General features: G+C 38.6%; 1 protein-coding gene across 1 annotated transcript; it reads left to right on the forward strand.

The window, feature by feature from the left end:
• Positions 1–1,288: 1,288 nt before the first annotated feature.
• ddx47 (DEAD (Asp-Glu-Ala-Asp) box polypeptide 47) lies at positions 1,289–21,812 on the forward strand. The gene is made up of 12 exons (XM_057817728.1): positions 1,289–1,464; positions 1,650–1,743; positions 6,893–7,081; positions 7,164–7,235; positions 11,581–11,699; positions 11,776–11,847; positions 11,934–12,050; positions 13,897–14,043; positions 15,440–15,577; positions 15,677–15,747; positions 15,857–15,986; positions 19,230–21,812. Exons 1-12 carry the CDS (start codon positions 1,333–1,335, stop codon positions 19,395–19,397), a joined length of 1,449 nt encoding a protein of 482 aa, XP_057673711.1. The 5' UTR covers positions 1,289–1,332; the 3' UTR covers positions 19,398–21,812.
• Positions 21,813–22,136: the final 324 nt, after the last annotated feature.

Genomic DNA, 22,136 nt, shown 5'->3' on the forward strand with positions numbered 1-22,136 from the left:
CTAAAGAGCTATTAAGTGAAGTTAATTTTTTAATTTGTGAATTGAACTTCTTTATGTATTAATTAACATTTCCTGGGCTTTAGCTCACACCTTCTGTGGTGGCGCCTCTGTCAGATAGTTAAATTAAACCCAGAGGTGGGTAGTAGCGCGTTGCATTTGCTTGAGTAACTTTTTGAGAAAAATGTACCTCTGAGTTGTTTTACTAAGCCATATTTTTTACTAGAGTAGATTGGTGAATAAGAAACGTCACGCATACTCCGCTACTTTGGGCTAAACTACTCGTTACGTTTTCCTCTATTCTACATACTGCATTACCTTCTACTGTTTTTTTTTTTTGCTTTTTGCTGCCAACAATGCTCTACCAATTTCACCAATGAGATGTCGCAACAATAATCATCTGACTCAATTACACCACGGAAAAAAGGAAGTATGATCCTTTTAATTTCATAATAGGAAATATTTTCTCCACTAGAGGGCACTCATGCTCCTTGGACAAATGATGCTACATTCATGCAATTAGTTTTATCGGAATTCAATGATTTTTTTTATTTGTATTTCTTTGGCTTAATGTGGTTATGTAACAGGTTATTGTACAGTATGACAAAAACAGTTCATATTAATAACTGCTAAGGAAAAAAAAGTTTAAAAATGAAAATCAAACATCGTAAGCCGTTACACACAATGTTACTCATTACTTGAGTATTCTTTCCACTAAATACTTTATTACTTGTACTTGAATATATTTTTTGGATGACTACTTTTACTTGAGTAATATTATTGTGAAGTAACGCTACTCTTACTTGGGTACATTTTTTGACTACTCTACCCACTTCTGTAGTGTCACTACAGTGGACAGCTTTTCAAATGTCGACACTTATGATCTTTAACCCTTTACGCCTTGCTGTGAATCCTCATGTTTCAGTGCCATTGAAGGGGCTAGACGGAATTCGCCGATCGCAGTCAATGGGAGCCAAGTTAAATGACTATCCTGTAAGTATATAAAAAACATAATTCGTGCATGAAAGGGTTAAGTAAGTGTAAGAAATGAACATGGTGTTCTCGTGCAAATGTAATAATTCATACTACCTTTAAAGTCGAGGTAATTTGGGTAAATGTGTTGCATTTAAAACAAGCTGTTACTCCTTTGCATGACTCAGTCCTCAAAAAGTAGCTTCTGATTAGCAGGCAAAGACTAATGCGAAAATACACTAATTGGCTGCACAATACAGCTGTAAAAACTTCAATTCCCATGAATCTTTGCAGCTTTATATAAAGCATTTCCGCATCTGCGCACTGCCGCAAAGAAGGCACGTTGGTTGAGGAAAAAGAAGCATGGCGGACATCAGTCAAGGGAGTTCAGAGCTAAACACAGCAGAAACTCATGAAGGATCTAGCAGTGAAGATGATAACACGAACGAAGACAGTGGCGAAACTCAGGAGGCGGTAAAGACCTTCCGAGACTTGGTAGGTTTAGCGAAAGCAAAGCAAGAAACACAATCTTCCGGCAGCATAAAGCTGCGAGGGCTAGATAAAAGTAAGCCGATAAAAAGCATTCTTTTAATCTCCTACTTTAAACTAACTAACGAAGTTTGGCAACTGAACAATTGTAAATGCAAAATGTTAAACATTTAATCCATGGTCATTGTTAGGGTGTCACCGACGTGCTGTGCGAGGCTTGTGATCAGCTGGGATGGAAGAATCCAACAAAGATTCAGATTGAAGCTATACCAGTGGCCCTGCAAGGTAACACATCTCACGTAATCGTACCGCTGTACAGAGGTTGCGCTCGACTTTTTCGTTGTCTGTCATTTTGACTGACAGGGTCATAAAAATCCGGTCATAATCTATTTTTACCCGTCACTTAAATTTTTAAAATGACTATATCTTGATGCAGTCACTATATGTATATACAATATAATATAAAGTAACTAACACTAGTGCAGTCATGGATTACAGTAAGCAGGCCAGTACTGTTTCCATATATATTTTTATTATATTACGTATATTCAGGATATATATATATATATATATATATTTTTTTTTTTTTCCCCCAAGTGGGACCTTCCATGATCCTAATACATTTAATAATAATAAAATATTATATAATTCCTTTATGTGTATATATATATATATATATATATATATATGTTTTTTTTAAAATATTATTATTATTAAATAAAAATGCACGTTGATACGACGCACATAAAGGCAACTTCCAATTTTTTAAAAAATCGATGGAAAGTTGTATGGACTTACAATCCGCTAGCTTGTTGTTTCCTGTTGTCTTCCGAAATACACCTGGGTGACGGCGCATCAAGTGTTCGTTCATAGCCGACGTGCTACCGTGGTATGCGAGCTCAGCTTAGCAAAAAGAGTACACACCGTGGTAGCACCCTCCATATTTTCCTTGAAATAATTTCAGGCTCTGGCTAGTCTGTTCCGCTTTTTTGGCTTTATGCCGCTTTCACCGTGTTACCAATTCTGCCCTTCTTGGTAATTGGCGGCGTTTTCAACTGCTCACCGCAGTGAGGAGTGAACCGGCGATTCACTTGATTCGTTGTCATCCTTCACTGCATCAGTCCCTCTTTTTTCACCTCTTTTATCAACACCATCATCGTTTTGGGGCTTTTTGAAGAAACTTCGGACACTCAGTTGCCTTGACATTTTTCCGAGTAAGGCCAACGACGTCATGCATCAAGACAGACAATAGCTAATTAATATGCTCACTCGCCACCCTGTGGTCTGGGGTGTTAATTGCAACCTGTCAAAATGACAGATGGACTTCAGTTTTTTCCGTCACTGTTGTAAAAAACCGGTCAACGACGGAAAATATTCGGCTAACGCGACCCCTGCCGCTGTATGTTGCTTTTCTTTGCTTCCTTGCCGATTAATGGATTGCTCTAATGCAGTGATGTGAAAGTTAAACGTTATATGTGTGAAACAGCATTTGCCTCAATTATTCCATATAAATAAATACTTTTCCCTTCACCTCTTGGATTAACAGTTCATGAGGTGCAAGGAAGAGCTTTCGTTTTAGCCATCCCTCCATTTATAAATATTATTTGCTGAAATTACAGGAAATTATGTAATTAGCATCTTATTGTTAAATTTTAAATTCAGTATAATGTCTACAGTGTCACCAGGTCCTTGGGCTGTTGTTCTCAAACCTCTTTATATAGAATTATGTTTTTTCATTATCACAAGTTGGTAAATTTAGATAATACCCAGATAGCAGACCGACATTGAAAAGATGTTGGATCAACATTCCCTTGTCGATCTTCTATCGCTGAATCAACGTCACTTTTGCACCCTCAATTAATGTTGTTTCAATGTTGAAATTAATGCTGCAACGATTAATCGACTAACTCTAGCATACGATTAGGATAAAAAAGATTCAAATTATTTTTTTCTGCTTCGAGTATTTGTTTAGTTTAAGTGGCGTTGTAATGGTTTGTTTTGAAAATGTTTGCATTTAGTTTTATTGATTTGGGTGGATACACTGCCCTCTGGTCTGCTTCATTTCACGTGGCTGAATCCAGCTGCTCCCCGTTCAGACCAACATAAACTAAGTTTTTGTTTGAGGTAATGTTTTTTTTTAATACATTCGTAATTTAGTCTATAGGTATATTTGGCGTTTTTTTTTTTTTTTTTTTTTTTTGTGGGAACACGTGTCTGGATCATTTGTTAAGAGCATTTAAAAAAAAGTTTGCATATTATAGCATTTGAGGTAGCGGACTTAAGTCAATTGTTCTTTTGTTGTACATAGATCTTTTTTTTTTTTTTTTTTTTTTTTTAAATACTGTTTGAGGCTCAGCTCAGATATTTTAATTTTTTATGTTGCTTATCCGATTACTTGATTATTCGAACTAATTCATCGATTAATCGAACACTAAAAAAATCGATAGCTGCAGCCCTAGTTGAAATCCTTACAAAACCTAAACGTCATTTCGATTATTAATAATATTGGAACAACGCTGAATACATGTTATGTTTTCGACCAAAATGCCCGCTCATCCATAATTCAATGACTTTTCAATCATATTTCGCGGTCAATCATAAATCAACTATTAGTCAACATTAGTTCATCAACTATAAAACAATGTCAACTCAAACATCGCCTGACATACCATAGAACAACGTTGTTTCAACGTCACTTGACGTCAAAAATCTCGATGTCAACTATACTGATGATTTTGATGGAAAATTAACGTTTATTCAATGTCTGTCTGCTATCTGGGTAGTGAGTAAAAGACTTAAAGGGACCCTTGGACTTAAAGACTTGTAGGCTCTAATAAGCAACAATTCCTCTCTTTTACTAAAATATGTTATTAGAAACACATACATTTTTGCCTTTGATTTAAAGATCTATAATATTTAGTACATGTTTTGACCTATGGAGGGGGCCATGTTTTACACGCACAATGCATGCTGGGAGTGATGACGCGGTTGGACTGGTCCGGGAGAATAGCTTTTCTAGCTAGCAAGTGAAGCTAGTATGACGACTGGTATGATTTTGTCACATTCTGCTGCTGGTCCGATTGTTTTGTTACAGAGCTGTTGGATGAGTTCCAAACGTCGTACCTGCATCCAATTCCAGCTCATCAGTAGTGTCTTTAAACCGATCCGAGGCAGCTTGCCGAGAATTGACTTGTGGCCATTTGACAGTTCGTTTTTTACATCTCTTCGTTGCTAGTTGCATATCTGCCTTGTTTTTTTCGTTTGCCTTCCTTTCACCGCCGCAGTTTTCCCTCGTTTTTTTTTTTTGTTTTGTTTTGTTTTTTTGTATTGATCCCGACCTACTGACACGGACCCTTTTTGCGTCTACCTTTTCGCGATTGCATGGTTTTTTTGTGTGTGTTCAGTAAACCCTTTTACCCAATCTCTGTTATTGTTGTCTGCTTGCTGTCTGAAGTGAGTCGCGGGAAACGCAACTGACGCATGTGGGTTGCGATTGCTTTAATAGGGCAATCATGGCTCTAAAATCATGCGAAAGAATAGTCCTGTGGTCTACGCGCTCGTCTGTCGCGCAGGTTCGACTCCCGCTGGAGACCTTCAATTAATTGCTTTTGCTGCTCTTTTTGTGAAATATCGACAGTGCTGTTCTTATTATTTATTTATTTATTTAATAGGGACAGTGCACATTGATGAACATCTAAAAAGATATAAATATGCCAGATTGTAGCAAGAATATACTAATTTACATCTGTAGTCCCTAAACAGGTGACACAAAGATACAAAAAGAAAAGAAATAACGAAAGATTACAATAAAACAACACAATACAGTACATTACTAAGAACTTAAAAGTCAGTGATTGCAAGACTGATTTGCTTTCAACCACTGCTTGAGCTGAGTTTTGAAAGTTCGTATTTTGGGACATTGCCTGATGGCGAGTGGTAAACTGTTCAAGGTTTTACTGGCCTTTACAGAGAGAGAATTGTGACAGAAGGCTGTTTTTCTGATTGGAACCTCACAGTCCCCTCCAGAGGAGGCCCTGGTCCCGAGACCTCTGTGAGCCCTTTTAGAAAGTCCGACATGGGAGGTGGGGCAAATCCATGTAACACCTTGTACACTAGACAGGCATTTAAAAAAAAAAAAAAAAAATTCTCAAGGCTCAATAAGCAGTACTTTTTAAAAATGTTACATGGAATGACATTGGTTTTCTGGCAAAAACCTTTAACGATTTCTTGTAGAGTGAGTCTATGTTACTGCACGTATTTACACCTGCCAGTTGCCAACAAGTAATGCAGTATTCAATGTGTGATAAAATCATTGAGTGTAGAAACATTCTAGCAGCCCCAAGTGTTATAAAAGATCTTATTTGTTTAAAATTATTCATTTTGAATTTTACAGTGTTACAAATTCGTTTAATATGGCTTTTAAAAGAGAGTGTGGAATCAAGTGTAACTCCAAGGTACTTGAATTCGGAGACAATTTGTAGTTCCTGTCCTCCCAAAAATACGCCTGAATGTTTGCTGTCCAAAGGTTTCTTTGTAAACATCATACAGTTTTACTTGTGTTTAGTAAAAGGCAAGATTTGTTGAGCCAATCATTTACAGAAATCATAGCCGATGTGAGAGCAGAAGCTGCGTCTTGAGTATTTTTTGCACTGGTGAAGATGACGGCCTCATCAGCATACATTTGAGATTCAGCATTTACACATGAATTTGGCAGGTCATTAATATACAGAATAACAGGGGGCCAAGCACTGACCTCTGAGGCAGGCCAAAAGGGACATCCCGAAATGCTGACCTGACACCCCTAATGGAGACATGTCTCCTGAATTCTAAATAAGATTTTATCCATTGAATTGTGTCCAATGAAAAATTGGAATTGGTTAATTTAGACAGGAGAATGTCATGATTTACAGTGTCAAATGCTTTTCTCACATCTAGAAATACTGCACCAAGGTTCAGTGTCCAACATGCGTTTGACCTTTTCTATAAAAAGACAATTTGCAAACTCTGTGGAATGATTGTCCTGCTCATCTCTTTTCCCCGCAGGTTCAAATTTGAAGGGCAGAACCGATGACATGTCTATGTAGCTAAAGAATAACACAGTTTTTTAAAATAATAATAATATATATATATATATATATATATATTTTTTTTTTTTTTTTTTTTTTTTTTGGGTGACACTGTGGTAGCCCGACCCTGCCGCCCAGTGACGTAACTGCCCATAGTGCATTGCGTCGTCAACGACAATGGCGACCTACTAGTTCAACTAGTTTTATAAATGTTATTAAAATGAAAACATTAAGAGGGGTTTTAATATCAAATTATCATAATTCATACTAATATTTATCTTTTAAGAATCACATGTCTTTGTATCAATGTTACCCTATATAGAAAAAGTCAATGTTTTTTTTTCCTTCTATAAATTCTTATCATTAAGGGAAGGATGTCATTGGCTTGGCTGAGACCGGTTCAGGAAAGACAGGGGCGTTTGCTCTGCCCATCCTTCAGTCCCTATTGGCCTCTCCCCAGAGGCTACACACCCTTGTCCTAACTCCCACCAGAGAGTTGGCCTTTCAGATCTCAGAGCAGTTTGAGGCTTTGGGTTCAAGCATCGGCGTCAAATGCGGTAGGTGTCCTGTAAAAGCCAAATGATGAACATCAGTAGAGTAGATGATTCTCTGTTTAACACTACCTACTTTTTATTGCAGCTGTCGTAGTTGGTGGAATTGACATGATGTCCCAGTCTTTGGTGTTAGCCAAGAAACCACATATTGTCATAGGTAAGACTTTATGTTCTTATTGGAATAGGTGTCTTACTAATTAATGAACCAAAAAAGAGCATTCACATATTTGTTTGATTTTACATTAAAATGAAACAAACTCAAATCTATTTTTAGCAAGATACCTGCATGAGGTGTAGACATCTACAATGCAAAAATGTATATACAGTGGTACCTCTACATACGAAATTCATTCATTCAAGGACCTTGTTTGTAATTCGAAATGGTCGTATGTCGAGCAGGATTTTCCCATAATAATACATTATAAGTTCATTAATTCGTTCCACAGCCCGAAAACCTACACTAAATCCTTAATAAATACGGCTGGTACTAGAGCTGTCCCAAACGACTAATTTTCTCCCGATTAGTCAGCCGACTATTTTTACGAATAGTCGATTAATCTAATAATTAATTTTTTATTTATTTTTTTTAACTAATTTAGTAATGAAATTTTTTGTTGACGCTTACCAATTCACACAAAACATATTGGAACACTCAAATTATTTATTAAAGTACAAATAAACACATAAATAACAATAATAAATCACAAATAAACAATGAGTTCAAATGCTGATAGAATTAACTAGTGTAGCATCCCGATTGAAAAGATGGTCTCTTAAACTGATGGTTTCCAACTTTTATTCCATCCTTGATGTAAACACACTGTAAGAGCTACGGTGCACACAAATAAAGCAACACAATTAGAAATTAACAAAAACTAACCTAATTGCCTTTACCTTAATTTATTACCTTATCATTGACAATCTCTCCCTTGAGTACAATCACTGTATATACTGTATATATTTATGACCTTTTAACCTTATATAATTTTCTATACCATAAAATAAACCTTTCAGTTAGCATTAAGAACAATACTAATAGCACTTATAGGCCCATTGTCAATGAAACGTTATTATTTAGTAAGGCGACAGCACCCTCTGGTGTACAAAAAATGAAAAAAAAAAAAAAAAAATTACAAACTGGGTGAAGGCGCTTGAGGTGTTTATTCACGGCCGACGTGCAGCCAAGCTTGGCATTGAAGAGACAGGACAGAAGAGTGTACTCTCCTTTGTTTCTTTGAAATAAGTCAATGTTTTGGACACTCTGGTGCGCTTTTTTTGGCTTTGTGCCGCTTTCCCCGCTTGCAAACAGAGCATCCGACATTCTAACTTTCCACGCATATATTTTTTTAACCCTTCATTAACCGTCGACGGATTTACGTCATCGATGACGTCGACTATGTCGACAGGTCGGGACAGCTCTAGCTGGTACTATTACAAATGACAGTTACGCATAGCAAAACAAATATATTATAAATAAAAATCGGAATAATATTATAATAACAATGATAATTCCAACAATAATAATGCAATAATGTAATGAACTGGGTTCTAATGTGGCGGACGTGTTTTGCGTGCTGTACCTGAACGCCCCGCGTAGCTGATGTGACAATTGCCACGTTTACATGGAGCCAAATATTCCAATTACAATCGGAATATTTGTTCAAACCGAATAAATGTGTTCCATATAAACACCTCATTCGGAATGAACAGGCCCAAACCGAATGGAATTTCATTCAGATTCACAGGGGTGGAATATTCCTTTTCCCAAACCAATTAGAAGTAAAATTATATCATGTAAACAGGGAAGCGGAATGGTGTCTGGTTACGTTCTTTCTGCACATGCTCCGTACTGACGTGGTGACGTCACTTGGTGACGTAAGTAACGTCACATGCAACATGGCTTCCAAGCACACGCACAGCGCACCCACACAACTTTTTAAATGAACGGCGTGTCATTCTGAAGTTTTGTTTCCACTCGAAAAGTTAGAACAGCAGCTGATCTGACGATCGATCTCCATGTTTTGCAACGTGACGCTTTGTTTTGATTAATCTGCGCATGTCAGACGGCAGTTGTCAAACGTCCTTTCGGAATAAAGGCCGACACATGTAAACGCTGGATCGGAATAGATGAAGTGACATGTAAACAGCTAATGTGAAATTTCCATTCGGAATGATTTGAATTGGTATGAATAAAAGTCAGCATGTAAACGTGGCTAGTGAGAAAGGTGCGGTAGAGATTTTACTTTCTCTTTTGATGATTTGTTGGCGTCAACTGCGGCGGACAATTGGCGTGTTGTGTAGGCCTGTCGCGATAACAAATTTTAGTGGGCGATACATTCTCTCATAACTTATTGCGATATGCGATATTATTGCGCGCCCCCCCCCCCAAATTATTATTTTTTTTGCCAATTTACAATAACACGGTAAGAATACAGTATATATTGACAATACTAAGTAATATTAAGTACACCCATTTAAACGCAATAAACGTTTACTCTTAAATTCAAAAATCTTTTAAGTTAAAGACAACAATATCACCGGCGGGAGGCCCCGGTGTCGACCCAGGACACGCTGGAGAGACTAATTCGCTCGGCTGGCCTGGGAACGCCTTGGAATTCCGCCGGAGGAGCTGGCTGAAGTGGCTGGGGAGAGGGAAGTGTGGGCTTCCCTGCTAAAGCTGCTGCCCCCGCGACCCGACCCCGGACTAAGCGGAAGATAATGGATGGATGGATGGATGGATGGATGGATGGATGGATGGACAACAATATCAATACCGCACAGAAACACAGAATAAATCAAATGTCTTTTTCAAGGAAAGATAAAATTGCACTTCAATAAGTTAAGCATTTAGGCACAGAGGTATAAAGTTGTAGTAACACAAACAATTGCACTTCATCAACAACAGAGAAAAATAGATTAATTAAGTAGCAGTAACAATTTGGCTTCACTAAGGCTAGGTTCATCCTGCAGGTCTTAATGCACAAATCTGATTTTTTGCCATGTCTGGTTTTTAGACTGCCTTTGTCCATGGAGTCCGTTCAAGTATCACACATACGCACTAATTCGCAGTCCCGAGATGCGCTCAGCAAAGTGACCGCATGCGCAGAAGCATCAAAACGAATTACACATGCTAGCTGTATGTCATTCCAGGGTGATCATATTTTGATTTCCAAAAAGAGGACACAAATAACAGACATTAATAATCGCCGTTTAGTCCTTTGTTCAAATTTTATATGGACTGATAGAACGCATACACGCACGCACATAAGCCTTGACTTGTGTGCGTGACATGACGTTGGTGTGTCAATTTGCCCTGTCTCGGCCATGTAAGCAATACAAAAGAACAAAAAGAAATATTGCTCATTCGGCGCATAGAATTAAAATCGAAAATTGTCAGGCATATCCTTTTTTTCATTTATTATTTTTATGACCGAGTTCAAGCCCGCTTCGTGCATAAAAGCAGAGTTCAAGCTAGAAGCTAATGCACAGCAACATCGCTCCCGTCCTGCCTGCCGCTTTTGCTTTGCTGATATCATTGCTGCATGAATTCCGATTCGGGAGACTTGAAAGTTCAGACTGCCAGCCACATTCTGGAAAAATGTGGCCCAGATCGGATTTGAAATGGCCCAGTTCTATGCGACTTGTCACGTTCAGACAGTCAAGTTAATACCTCGCTCAAGTCGGGAAAAACACGAAAAAATCGGATTCATGCATTAAGACCTGTGGTATGAACGTAGCCTGCTAGGTTCAAATGTGTAAAAGGAATATACCCAGAAGTCAATAAAACAGAGTGAATCCTCATCACACCATATTGCGCTGTTGGTAACAAGAATGCCGAACTTTTAACAGCACGTCCGCCGCACATCTGCACGTGCGCGCACGCACGCACGTACGTGAGGCGATAAATCCCACCGGGAAAATTACCGCCTTCATTTTCATTTACCGTGCGATAAATGGAATTATTGCATATTGCGACAGGCTTAGTGTTGTGCTGCACAAGTTCTGATATAAATGATTAAAAACCTGACAAAGTTGGCGATTTCTTTGGCGATGTTACCACCACAATAATAATTGTCACCTTAACTTATAAAGACTGGTGAAGGGAGGTCGAAGGAGGACCTTCAAGATCGTGGTCATTCTGTGGCCGTATTATTGAGCCAGTTCACTGATGCGCACACCACACTCATTTTTCTATCATTTCCATCTTCATTTCAATGGTAAGCGTCGCCTTTTTTGACCACCTGCACTAACCTTCTTGGAACCCCTGTTGATTTCTCTCACAAGAAAATCCGCCGTGCATCGTTCGTGCGGCTAAACAAAGAAACTGGCGCGGTCAAAAATCGTCTTATTTCGAGCATGTAATTGGGTGTAGAAACAAATGGCGAGTCAAATTTTGCGTCAGATGTCGAAAAGATCGTGTGTTGAAGCGATCTTATGTCGAGGTACGACTGCAGTATTACGACTGTCATGTATAATGCAGTGTGCAATTATTTTTTTTCCAGCTACACCCGGTCGATTGATAGACCACTTGGAGAACACGAGGGGCTTCACCTTGCGAGCACTGAAGTTTCTTGTCATGGATGAAGCAGATCGAATACTTAATATGGACTTTGAGACTGAGGTGGGTAATGAAAAATCCTGTTTTCTTCATGTTTCATCTGAAAGAGCAGAGTAACATTTATGTTTGTTTTAATCAGGTGGATAAAATATTAAAAGAGATTCCCAGGGACAGACGCACCTTTCTTTTCTCTGCAACCATGACAAAAAAGGTAATCCCAATTTGTGATCGTAATGTACAAGTGCACCAGAATTTGTATTTTAACAGAAACTGTCCACTTGTAATCTTTTTGGATAGGTCCAAAAGCTCCAGCGGGCCGCTCTGAGAGACCCGGTCAAGTGTGCTGTTTCTACCAAATACACTACAGTAGATAAACTGCAGCAGTACTACATCTTCATACCATCCAAGTACAAGGTAGCACACTGGTTTCCTGTCACTCCTTACCTAACAACAACTGAAGTTACAACAGGGTTCCGGCAGGGTCATAGAAAGTCTTAAAAGCAGTGAATTTATGAATTTGGAAATAATACCTTAAAAAGTTTTGGAAAAAGTATTGAATTTTCATATCTGGGTTTTAAAATGTATGTATACATGTAACTTCTCGGTGTCTCATTTTTCCTCAAAAGTGTCATCTGTCATTTTGATTAAATAACGTAGCGTAAATAAATAAACGGGGCAGAGGAGCCGATTATTGAGAACGCAACGCAGCCCCGGGTCAAAATCGCGTCCCGCGGGATTCCCGGGTGAATCCCGTGTCACGACGGGAGTCCCAACATAATGTCATGCTCTACACTAGACATTTTTTGTTTGTTCGTTTTTTTGGCATAGGCATGCATTTCATATTAGAGAGATAGGGAAATGTACACTGGAAAAAAACAACCTATAGAATTGAGGTAACAATTTACACCCTTTGATAATGTAAAGTTTACCCAATTTTACTTCATGAATATTACCTAAATGCATCAACAATAATATACTCAAATAATTTGGGTAAGGTTTACTTAACGTTTTACACAGATTATTTCACTTAGTACCTATTAAAATTGAGTATTATTTGCTCATGTTGTGTTTTATTGTATATTTTACTGAATATTTTTAAATAAATATTAATTTAAATATCAACTTAAATATTACCATTGTAGATTAGGTTTGTTTTACACTGAAGTCATTGTACGCAAGAGAAACATTTGATTGTCATGTGTTTTTTTATTGACAATTTGCTCATTAAACATTAAACAAATTCTCTGCCCAACCTAAATTGTATGCAAACATTTTTTTCCTCATAGTATGAGTTCAAATACAGTATTAACTCATGAGTGAAGAACACGAGGGCATCAGTCCAAAATAAGTAATATGCAAACAACATGAGTTTAAGAACAGTTTTAACTGAACAGTGAACAACACGAAAGCATCAAGTATCTTTCAGTTTGAGATTCAAATAAGGCAAAATGCTGTACCATAGATATTTGAACCCCACATGAGTGCTATGTTGTAGCATATTAAACTACATTGCAAAATACTTTCATGAAATTAGTGTGCAAATAAATGTAAATGAAATACATTAATAACGGAAAGGACTTCCTAGAGCAAGGGTCACCAACTCCATTCCTCGAGGGCAAATATCCAGTCTGTTCTCCCTCCTCCAACACACCTGAATCAAATAATCAGGATCATTATCAGGCTATTAGATGGTTTACTGATGAGTTGTTCCTTAATACATATTGACTAATCCGAGTTGTAATGTCATATAGTGGCTGCCGACTTTGCTAATGGATTTACGAGAGTGGATCTACGCACATCCTTTGGGTCCACAGCAACCATGAAAGCAGAGGTGCTGTGGTAGCCTGAGAGTCTAAGATGATGCTTGCCACGCTAAATGCTAATGCTAACAAGAATGCCTCACTTGGCCTGTGATCTGTGCGCTATGTTGGTGCCCCGCGAGTAGCCTATTCAATATGCTGCATTCTTACATGCTGCACAAATTCATTTCAACTTTCGAGAAATATATCAGTACAAATTCACAAATTTTGTTTTTCTTTATTGATATTGCTGTGAAATAGGCATTGTTTTTTTGGTGTTTTTTTTAAATGGTCTTAATTAGGTCTTTAAAAGTCTTAAATTTTTAACTTGAGGAAACCTGTAGGAACTGTAGAATATAAAAATGACACACATTATGATTGTACTTTGATTGTGGCAGGACTGTTATCTGGTGTCTCTCCTCAACGAGCTGGCTGTTACGATTGTGCTTTGTTTGTGGCAGGACTGTTATCTGGTGTCAATCCTCAACGAGCTGGCTGGCAACTCCTTCATCATTTTCTGCGGAACCTGCAACAGTGCGCAGCGTGTAGCGCTCTTGTTGAGAAACCTTGGTATTACTGCCATCCCTCTTCATGGTCAGATGAGTCAGGTAGGGCAAACTAAACCCAATACCCCACTTTTCTTGGATTCTCACTGAATTCCATTAACAACCTGGTGGCTAAGGAATACTCTGCATTTTCTTATTATTAGTTTCCCGTCGTAACTTCTTTGACAGTAGAGCTGGGAATCTTTGGGCACCTAACGATTCGATTACGATTACGATTCAGAGGCTCCGATTCGATTATAAAACGATTATTGATGCACCCCCCTCCTTTTTTTTTTTTTTTTTTTAATGTTTTGTACATTAGTTCCAAAATTGTTCAAAAATCCTCTCAGGCTAAACCAAACTACTATTTCAGTATCAAGTTAACATATAGCAGTAAACAAATATACAAAAATAACAGTAAATAAAAAACTCCAGTCCCCATTCTGTATCAGCAGCTTTAAACTACATTCACTTAATTTAATGTTGTGAATCAACCGTTAAAGTTAAAATTGCTCCCGTTATTCCATAATTTCCCTTTTGTCTACTTTCGACATGTGAAAGTTTTAAAACTATTTTAAAGATAGATTCAAGTCAATATTTTACCGATTTAGGAGTATTTTAGATAAAAAGTTAATTAGGTTTGCTTGGAAGGTTCGCTACAACAGCCTTGCAGGGAGGTGTACTGCTTTAAGATGGCGGCCGTTTACTAACGGTCGCATCTAGCTTTTTGTAGGTGAGCTGCTAACGCTACTGAATCCATATTGCATCTAGTCCTATATAAATGATATCTACCGTAACATTATTTGGATGTACTTTGTAGCAGCTTTTCGGCAGCAGTCAGGTATGTTGTTGTGTTTTTTTTATCTCGTGGCATTAGTTGAGCTAGAGCCGTGAGTTGAGCATTGGCATTACCCGAGGGGCCGGGTAATGAGAAGCATGATGTTTAGCTACTCTCGCTCCGTCCCTTATTGACCGCGCGGCGCGCTGAGTGTGTTGTACTTCCGCTTTACTTGGCATATTTCAATAATCGGAATTTGGATGTTTGTGAATCGTTCTCGAATCTTCCACGGCCGAATCGCCAAATAATCTAAGAATCGGAAATTTTGCACACCTCTACCTGTAAATGCCCTGAAAATCTGACAGAATGACTGTAAATGCTCTGGTTTCGAATGAACGAACGTTCCCAGTCTAAATGGATTGGGCGTCGAGCACCGTCAATTCAGCCTTAGAGTTAACTGAAACACTTACGGTGGAAGATTTTGGTAGCAACTTGTTGGTTCATTTTTATTTATTTTTTTTAGACATCGACACCTTTTTAAAACGATATCTCGATTCTTGGCAGGAGCATATCGATAACCTTTTGGGATACAAAGTAGCACGATATATCACCATTTCCATATTTTGTCACACCCCTATTTGACAGTATATTCGATAGTTCATTTTTCTCCCCATTGTTCAGAACAAACGTCTAGGAGCACTAAACAAGTTCAAGGCTAAGTCGCGGTCAGTTCTCCTGGCAACCGATGTGGCATCCAGAGGACTCGACATTCCGCACGTTGACTGTGTCATCAACTACGACATCCCTACGCATTCCAAGGTACTGTAGTGCTGTCAGGTGTTTCCGACACTTTTTATTTCATGGGTTCAGGAATGTACGCAGTAATCAGTTGATTCTTGTCTCTTTTGACCCATACAGGACTACATCCACAGAGTCGGGCGGACAGCAAGAGCAGGTCGATCGGGGAAGTCAATCACGTTTGTCACCCAGTAAGAACTTGTTTAATGCATACACATTTAACACATTCGGCCAGGGTGTGTAAACTCGAGATGAAAATTGAGGCAATTTTGCTCTGGTTAATTGACCTTTTTTCTTCAGGTATGATGTGGAGCTTTTCCAGAGAATTGAAAGCCTGATAGGAAAGAAACTTCCTGCCTTCCCCACCCACGAAGAGGAGGTGATGATGTTGGTGGAGAGGGTCAGCGAGGCCCAGCGATTTGCCAAACTGGTGAGTCAGGGTTGTTGCATAATCCTAAAATGTGTTTAAAAATCTTGAGTTCTCTTTTTTAACTATCAAATCGTAGTTGAAATATAAGAAACACCTTTTAAAATCTATGTCAAAAATAATTACTTTACAATGCACAGTCTTGTTTGCAGTATAGTGCAAAACTGTACTGCATAATCTTCAGCGAAAGTACACCAATAACATTTAACTACAGCAAACTAGTGCTATGAGATATGGAAAAAAAAAATCAATTCCATTATGGGCAATTTTATATTACGAAATCGGTATGCCACAAAATAATACATTTTTTATGATTGTTGTGAAAATGATAACGTACCACAAATGTTAAATGTATCAAGTAGTGCTGCAACCTGAAACTATCCAGTGTAAGCGGAAGCAGTATAGGAGTATATGTATTTTTGCTCAAATGTAAAGATATCTAACTGCCTACAAATACTTGTGACTTGGTGGTACTTGTGACTGCTGTATATGAAGTTAGCATAATATCATTAACTCATTGGCTGCTATTGACGGCACTAGACGTCCAATCCATTTTGACCAGAGGGGGGGGCGAATGAATTAGCCCCCGTGAAGTTGCCTCCCCTCCCATCAGAGGGGCTGTTTGGGCTGTAAAAAGTTTTGTTTGTGCTGCTATCTTTTTTTTTTGCAATTCTTTTATTGGTCAATCTGAGGTCAACCAGCCCCCATTCTGATTAAAAATGTTGTTTGTGCTGCTATCATTGTTGAGAAATTGAGATATTAATTTCAAGTGATGACATCAGTCAGCCCACCATTTATTGCAAAATAGTCACATCATTACTCGAAATTATTGTCTCAAGCCCCTTATTTTCTGCAAAGTGAACCCGAAATGGTGCCATTTGTTTATGCTACATTTGTGCTCGTTTCTGCTGTTAAAAAAAAATGTTGTTTGTGCTGCTATCGTTTTATAAATATTGACTTATTAATTTTGAGTCTTTTTCAGGACTGCGGGTCACGTCATCACTCAAAATTAATATTTCAAGCACCCCATTTATTGCAAAATGAACCAGAAGTGGTGCCATTTATTTATGCTACGTTTGTGTTCATTTTTGCTTTAAAAAAAATTTGTTTGTGCTGCTATTGATTTATAGATATTGAGATATTAATTTCGAGTCTTTTTCGGGGCTGCGAGTCACGGCATCACTCGAAATTAATATCGCATGCCCCCCATTTATTGCAAAATGAGCCCATAGTGGCGCAATTTGTTTGTGCTACATTTGCGCTCGTTGTTGGGACACCCCTCTGTCATTGAGAGAGCTGGTACGCTCAGTCAGCCGCAGGAGTTGGATATGGAAAAGCTGTGAGTGATGTCATCGCTTGAAATTAATATCTCAATATCTATAAAATGATAAAGCACAAACATTTTTTACACCACAAACGAGCACAAACATAGCATAAACTAATGGCACCTTGGGGGCTGCATGACGTCATCACTCGAAATTAAAGGGCAGCATAAGAGCTTTTCGGATTTCGGTGTAATTTTACAGATATAAACTTGGGACGATTTCGTCAAAACAACCATGTCATTTTTAACGCGTAACTGCGAGGATACTTTGCCGGCTTTTTTGCACTTCGTTAATAGTCCTTCCCGAACCCGGAACCCAGGAGGGAACAGAAGTTGTGCTGCACAATGAGCATAACAGTAGCAACGATATCAGTGATATTTCCACGAAAAGTAACCATTCAGGATCGCTCTGTCGTGACGCTAACGATGGCAAAGGCTCTCAGGAAAGATGATTTACAGTTAATCCCTACATGTTTGAACCTGACGCATCAGATGACGACAATTTAACCGGCACAGCAGACGTTGGTGATGACGCCGGTTGGCAGCTCGACACTTCACAACCGAGAAGAGTGGTAGGCCTATGTCTAGCATCGTGTTTTTTCTCTGAACCTCTTTGCCCAGTCATTCTGTGATATAATTATCAGTAATTGCAAAAACAGACGACTAGTTTTATAGATCTAGTAAGAAATGTATCAAATTGACATAAATAAACAACCTGTCAGCTGTCTTGTGACAGGCAAACAACAACAAAAAACAGGTCGCACGGACGAACAGGCAGCTGGTTTTGCCCTTCTATATCAACAGAATTGCATCAAATTTTAGAATTAAAAAAGCCAGTAAGGGTCTTATTACATCTTTGAAAAACCAAGGGTGTATCCTCCTAGGCTTTCAAAGCTGTCACCCCTGAAATGTTGAAAACATAGACGCGATCAAGGAGCCGGGGAGAGGTTCTTCCGCTTGACTCTGATGACCAAATCATTGCAGAAGAAGGTTTTTTGGGCCACTCATAGAGTCTCGAGCCTTCGTGTGAGCAATTTACACATAGAGATGGCATGAGTAAAGTCGCAAGTAAAATCTAGAAAATGTTTGCAATATATGGCAAGGATAGCATGGTGCTATACTTTAGTATTGGAGTGCTGGCAAGGTCTTGTGGACATGACGTCATCAGGTAGCGTCCGGCAGCGAGGCGCGTCCCTCGTTGCTAAGGTGTTGCTATGGCAGTAACTCAAAAACTACGCTGTCAGTTAAAAAAAAAAAATTGATAATGTGAGTTTTGAGAAAGCGAATGATGCATTCAATACATTTTAACCGAGTAAAACACTCGCCGAATTGAAGTCCTCGCCTGCCCTTTGATACCCCAATATCTCAAAAACGATAGCAGCACAAACGAAAACTTTTACGGCACATACTAGTACAAATGAAGCATAAATGATTGACAACATTTTTAGCCATTTTTAATCAAAATTGAGTGCTGGTTGACCTCAGATTGACCTGTAAAACAATTGTCAAGCAGCACAAATGTAACACAAACAATTTATGAGGGGCCAACTTCACGGAGGTTGTCTATTGTTGTCGATGGCAGCCAATGAGTTACTAATAAATTAATTACCATTGGAATGAACGGTTTTCTATTTTTGATTTTTATGGATTGTTATCTTCAATTGTCTGACACATGTACGTTGGTAGGGGGAACCAATTAGATAACTATTGAGTGGACATCTTGAGGCCGGCCAGTGGTACTACTATGGTTTATGCAATCCCGTCTTCGTGGCGATAAATCAATGACGATAGACACATAAAATTTAAAAATTTAATTAAAAGATTTATATTGTTTTGTCTATATGAATCGTCATATCGTACGACACTAATGTCAAGCAAATTAAAGGATGTCGAATCAGGGATTTTCCGTTGTATTTCTTCAGGAAATGAAAGAACAGGGTGAGAAAAGGAAAAGACCCAAAGATCGAGCTGGAGACGAGGATGACACAGAGCAAGCGAGCGGCGTAAGGAAGAAGGTGAAAGGAGGCTCGGGAGCAATACGAGTAGGCGGGAAGAAGAGAGGCGGCGGTGCCTGGAGAGGCGGACGTTGAGGCTTCCAATTTAACAAAAGACTGTACATAACCACAACATAAATATCTTCTTTTTGATGCCAAAACTGGAACATGGTCACACCCAGTTTTCCTGCCTTTAGCTTTCGAATACATTGCCTCTCTGTCATTGCATTTTCCCATTTGTAGTAAAATTTCATAACTTGAAGCTTTGCTCAAGATTTTTTTTTCCCGCGGGGCGCGGACCCAAGCAGGAGTTAGTACTCTCAGTTGAATTTATAGTGATGAATATTCAGTACAGAGTTAGATTTTGAGTGTCCGGCTGAAGAGTGTGTCAAGTTACTGCTGTATTTAAGAGTTTTTAGTTTAATAATTGTGGTATTTTTCATAGAATTATATACTCTAAATCAAATGTTGAGGTTAGAAATGTCAGTGTAGGTAACCTCTTTGTGCAGTAGCATAAGAGTGTCGTCCCATGGCACATGAACATTCAATCTGTTACTGCAGTAATTTTGATTCACAGGATGAAAAGAGCCACATGATCGGATCTCTATTATTGTCAAAGGCACTGAAAGAGTGAAGTGAAAAAATTTTCTGCTGCACACCTATTTATATTGCTTGCAATGAAAAAAACAAAGGAGATGGGGGGGATTAAATTATTATGATTTTACACAAAACTCCAAAAATGGGCTGGACAAAAGTATTGGCACCCACAGCCTGAAACAACCTTTAGACAAAATAACTGCGAAGAACCGCTTCCAGTATCCATCATTGAGATTCTTGCTATACTCTGCTTGAATTTCAGACCAATCGTCTTTGGCCAACTGCTCCAGATCTCTGAGATTTGAAGGGTGCCTTCTTCAAACTGCCCTTTTCAGATTTCTCCACAGGTGTTCTATGGGATTCAGGTCTGGACTTATTGCTAGCCAATTTAGAAGTCTCCAGTGCTTTCTCTCAAACCATTTTCTAGTGCTTTTTGAAGATGTGTTTTGGGTTATTGTCCTGCTGGAAGACCCATGACCTCTGAGGGAGACTTGGGTTTCTCAGACTGGGCCCTACATTATGCTGCAAAATTTTTTGGTAGTCTTCAGACTTCATAATGCCATGCACACAGTCAAGCAGTACAGTGCCGGAGGAAGCAAAGCAACCCCAAAACATCAGGGAACCTCCACCATGTTTGACTGTTGGGACCGTGTTCTTTTCTTTGAAGGCCTCGTTATTTTTCCTGTAAACTCTATGTAGATCCCTTTTACCAAAAAGCTCTACTTTTGTCTCATCCGAGCAGAGAACATGCTTCCAAAACGTTTTTGGCTTTCTCAGGTAAGTTTTGGCTAACTCCAGCCTGTCTTTTTTATGTATCTGGGTCAGAAGTGGGGTCTTCCTGGGTATCCTACCATAAGAGTCCCTTTTTATTCAGACGTCTACGGATAGTACGGGTTGACACTGCCGTACCCTCGGACTGCAGGACAGCTTGAACTTGTTTGGATGTTAGTCGAAGTTCTTTATCCACCATCCGTACAATCTTTCGTTGAAATCTCTCATCAATTTTTCTTTTCCATCCACCTCTAGGGAGATTAGCCACAGTGCCATGGGCTTTACATTTATTGATGACCGTGCGCATGGTAGACACAGGAACATTCAGGTCTTTGGAGATGGACTTGTAGCCTTGAGATTGCCCATGCTTCCTCGCAATTTTGCTTCTCAAGTCCTTAGACAGTTCTTCGGTCTTCTTTCTTTTCTCCATGCTCAATGTACACACAAGGGCACAAGACAGGTTGAGTCAACTTTAATCCATTTTAACTGGCTGCAAGTGTGATTTAATTATTGCTATCACCTGTTATGTGCCACAGGTAAGTAACAGGTGCTGTTAATTACACAAATTAGAGAAGCATCACATGATTTTTCAAAGGGTGTCAATACTTTTGTCTGTCCCATTTTTGGAGTTTTGTGTAAGATAACGATTTAATTTTTTTCCATTCTCTTTTGCGTTTTTTATTGCATGCAAAATTAAGATCTTACTACCAAAGCATTTGTAACTGCAATCATTTCGTGGGAGAAATTGAGTATTATCTGACAGAATTGCAGCGGTGCCCATACTTTTGGCCAGCACTGTATGTGATACCCACCTACAGCATTATGGTGTCTAAGTAAAACTATGATTTATGTGAGAAACCAAATTGTTCATCTGTGGAATTTGGTAATTTGTGCCTCCCATATACTGTAATTTAGAGGCTGAATATGGGCATTTTTTGCCTCAGGTTTTCATATTTATGTATAATGAATATTAATATTTATTCAGTGATTTTCTTACCGTGTGAAATCATCAAGTGTTCTACGGGGGAAAAAAATCTTCAATTTCACTTAATTGTTCCAAATATCAGGATTTATTTCCTACTAATACTGTAATCCATTTGTCTTCGTCCAGCTATGCCAGCAACATCTAATTAATAGTATACCTAATAAATGTGCTTGCAGAACAAGTCAATGCTGTTCCACTAGATGGCAGAAGGCACACATATACAGTACTACAAATCAGACATCTCATTCATTTTCGTACCGCATATCATATTCCTCACAAGGGGATGAGCCAACCAATCGCAGGGAAACAAATCAGACAACACAATTAATATTTTGCGACGACAGGATCAGATTTTTTGTTGACTAAATTGAGATAAGGTCATAATCATTTTTTTTTTTAAGTTTCATTTTTGTTAGGTGGTGTCCTATGATTTTTATGAAATATGTGCATATAACCAAGACCGTCAGTTTGGTCTCAACATT

Source organism: Corythoichthys intestinalis, chromosome 16 (genome assembly GCF_030265065.1).
Source record: "Corythoichthys intestinalis isolate RoL2023-P3 chromosome 16, ASM3026506v1, whole genome shotgun sequence".
Taxonomy (NCBI): domain Eukaryota; kingdom Metazoa; phylum Chordata; class Actinopteri; order Syngnathiformes; family Syngnathidae; genus Corythoichthys; species Corythoichthys intestinalis.

Excerpts from the sequence above, each read along its gene's own strand:
- ddx47 (XM_057817728.1), top strand. The coding sequence starts at position 1,333 with ATGGCGGACATCAGTCAAGGGAGTTCAGAGCTAAACACAGCAGAAACT. Across the intron at positions 1,465-1,649 it reads TAAAGACCTTCCGAGACTTG|GGTGTCACCGACGTGCTGTG; the intron begins GTAGGTTTAGCG and ends GGTCATTGTTAG. Across the intron at positions 12,051-13,896 it reads TCATACCATCCAAGTACAAG|GACTGTTATCTGGTGTCAAT; the intron begins GTAGCACACTGG and ends TGTTTGTGGCAG.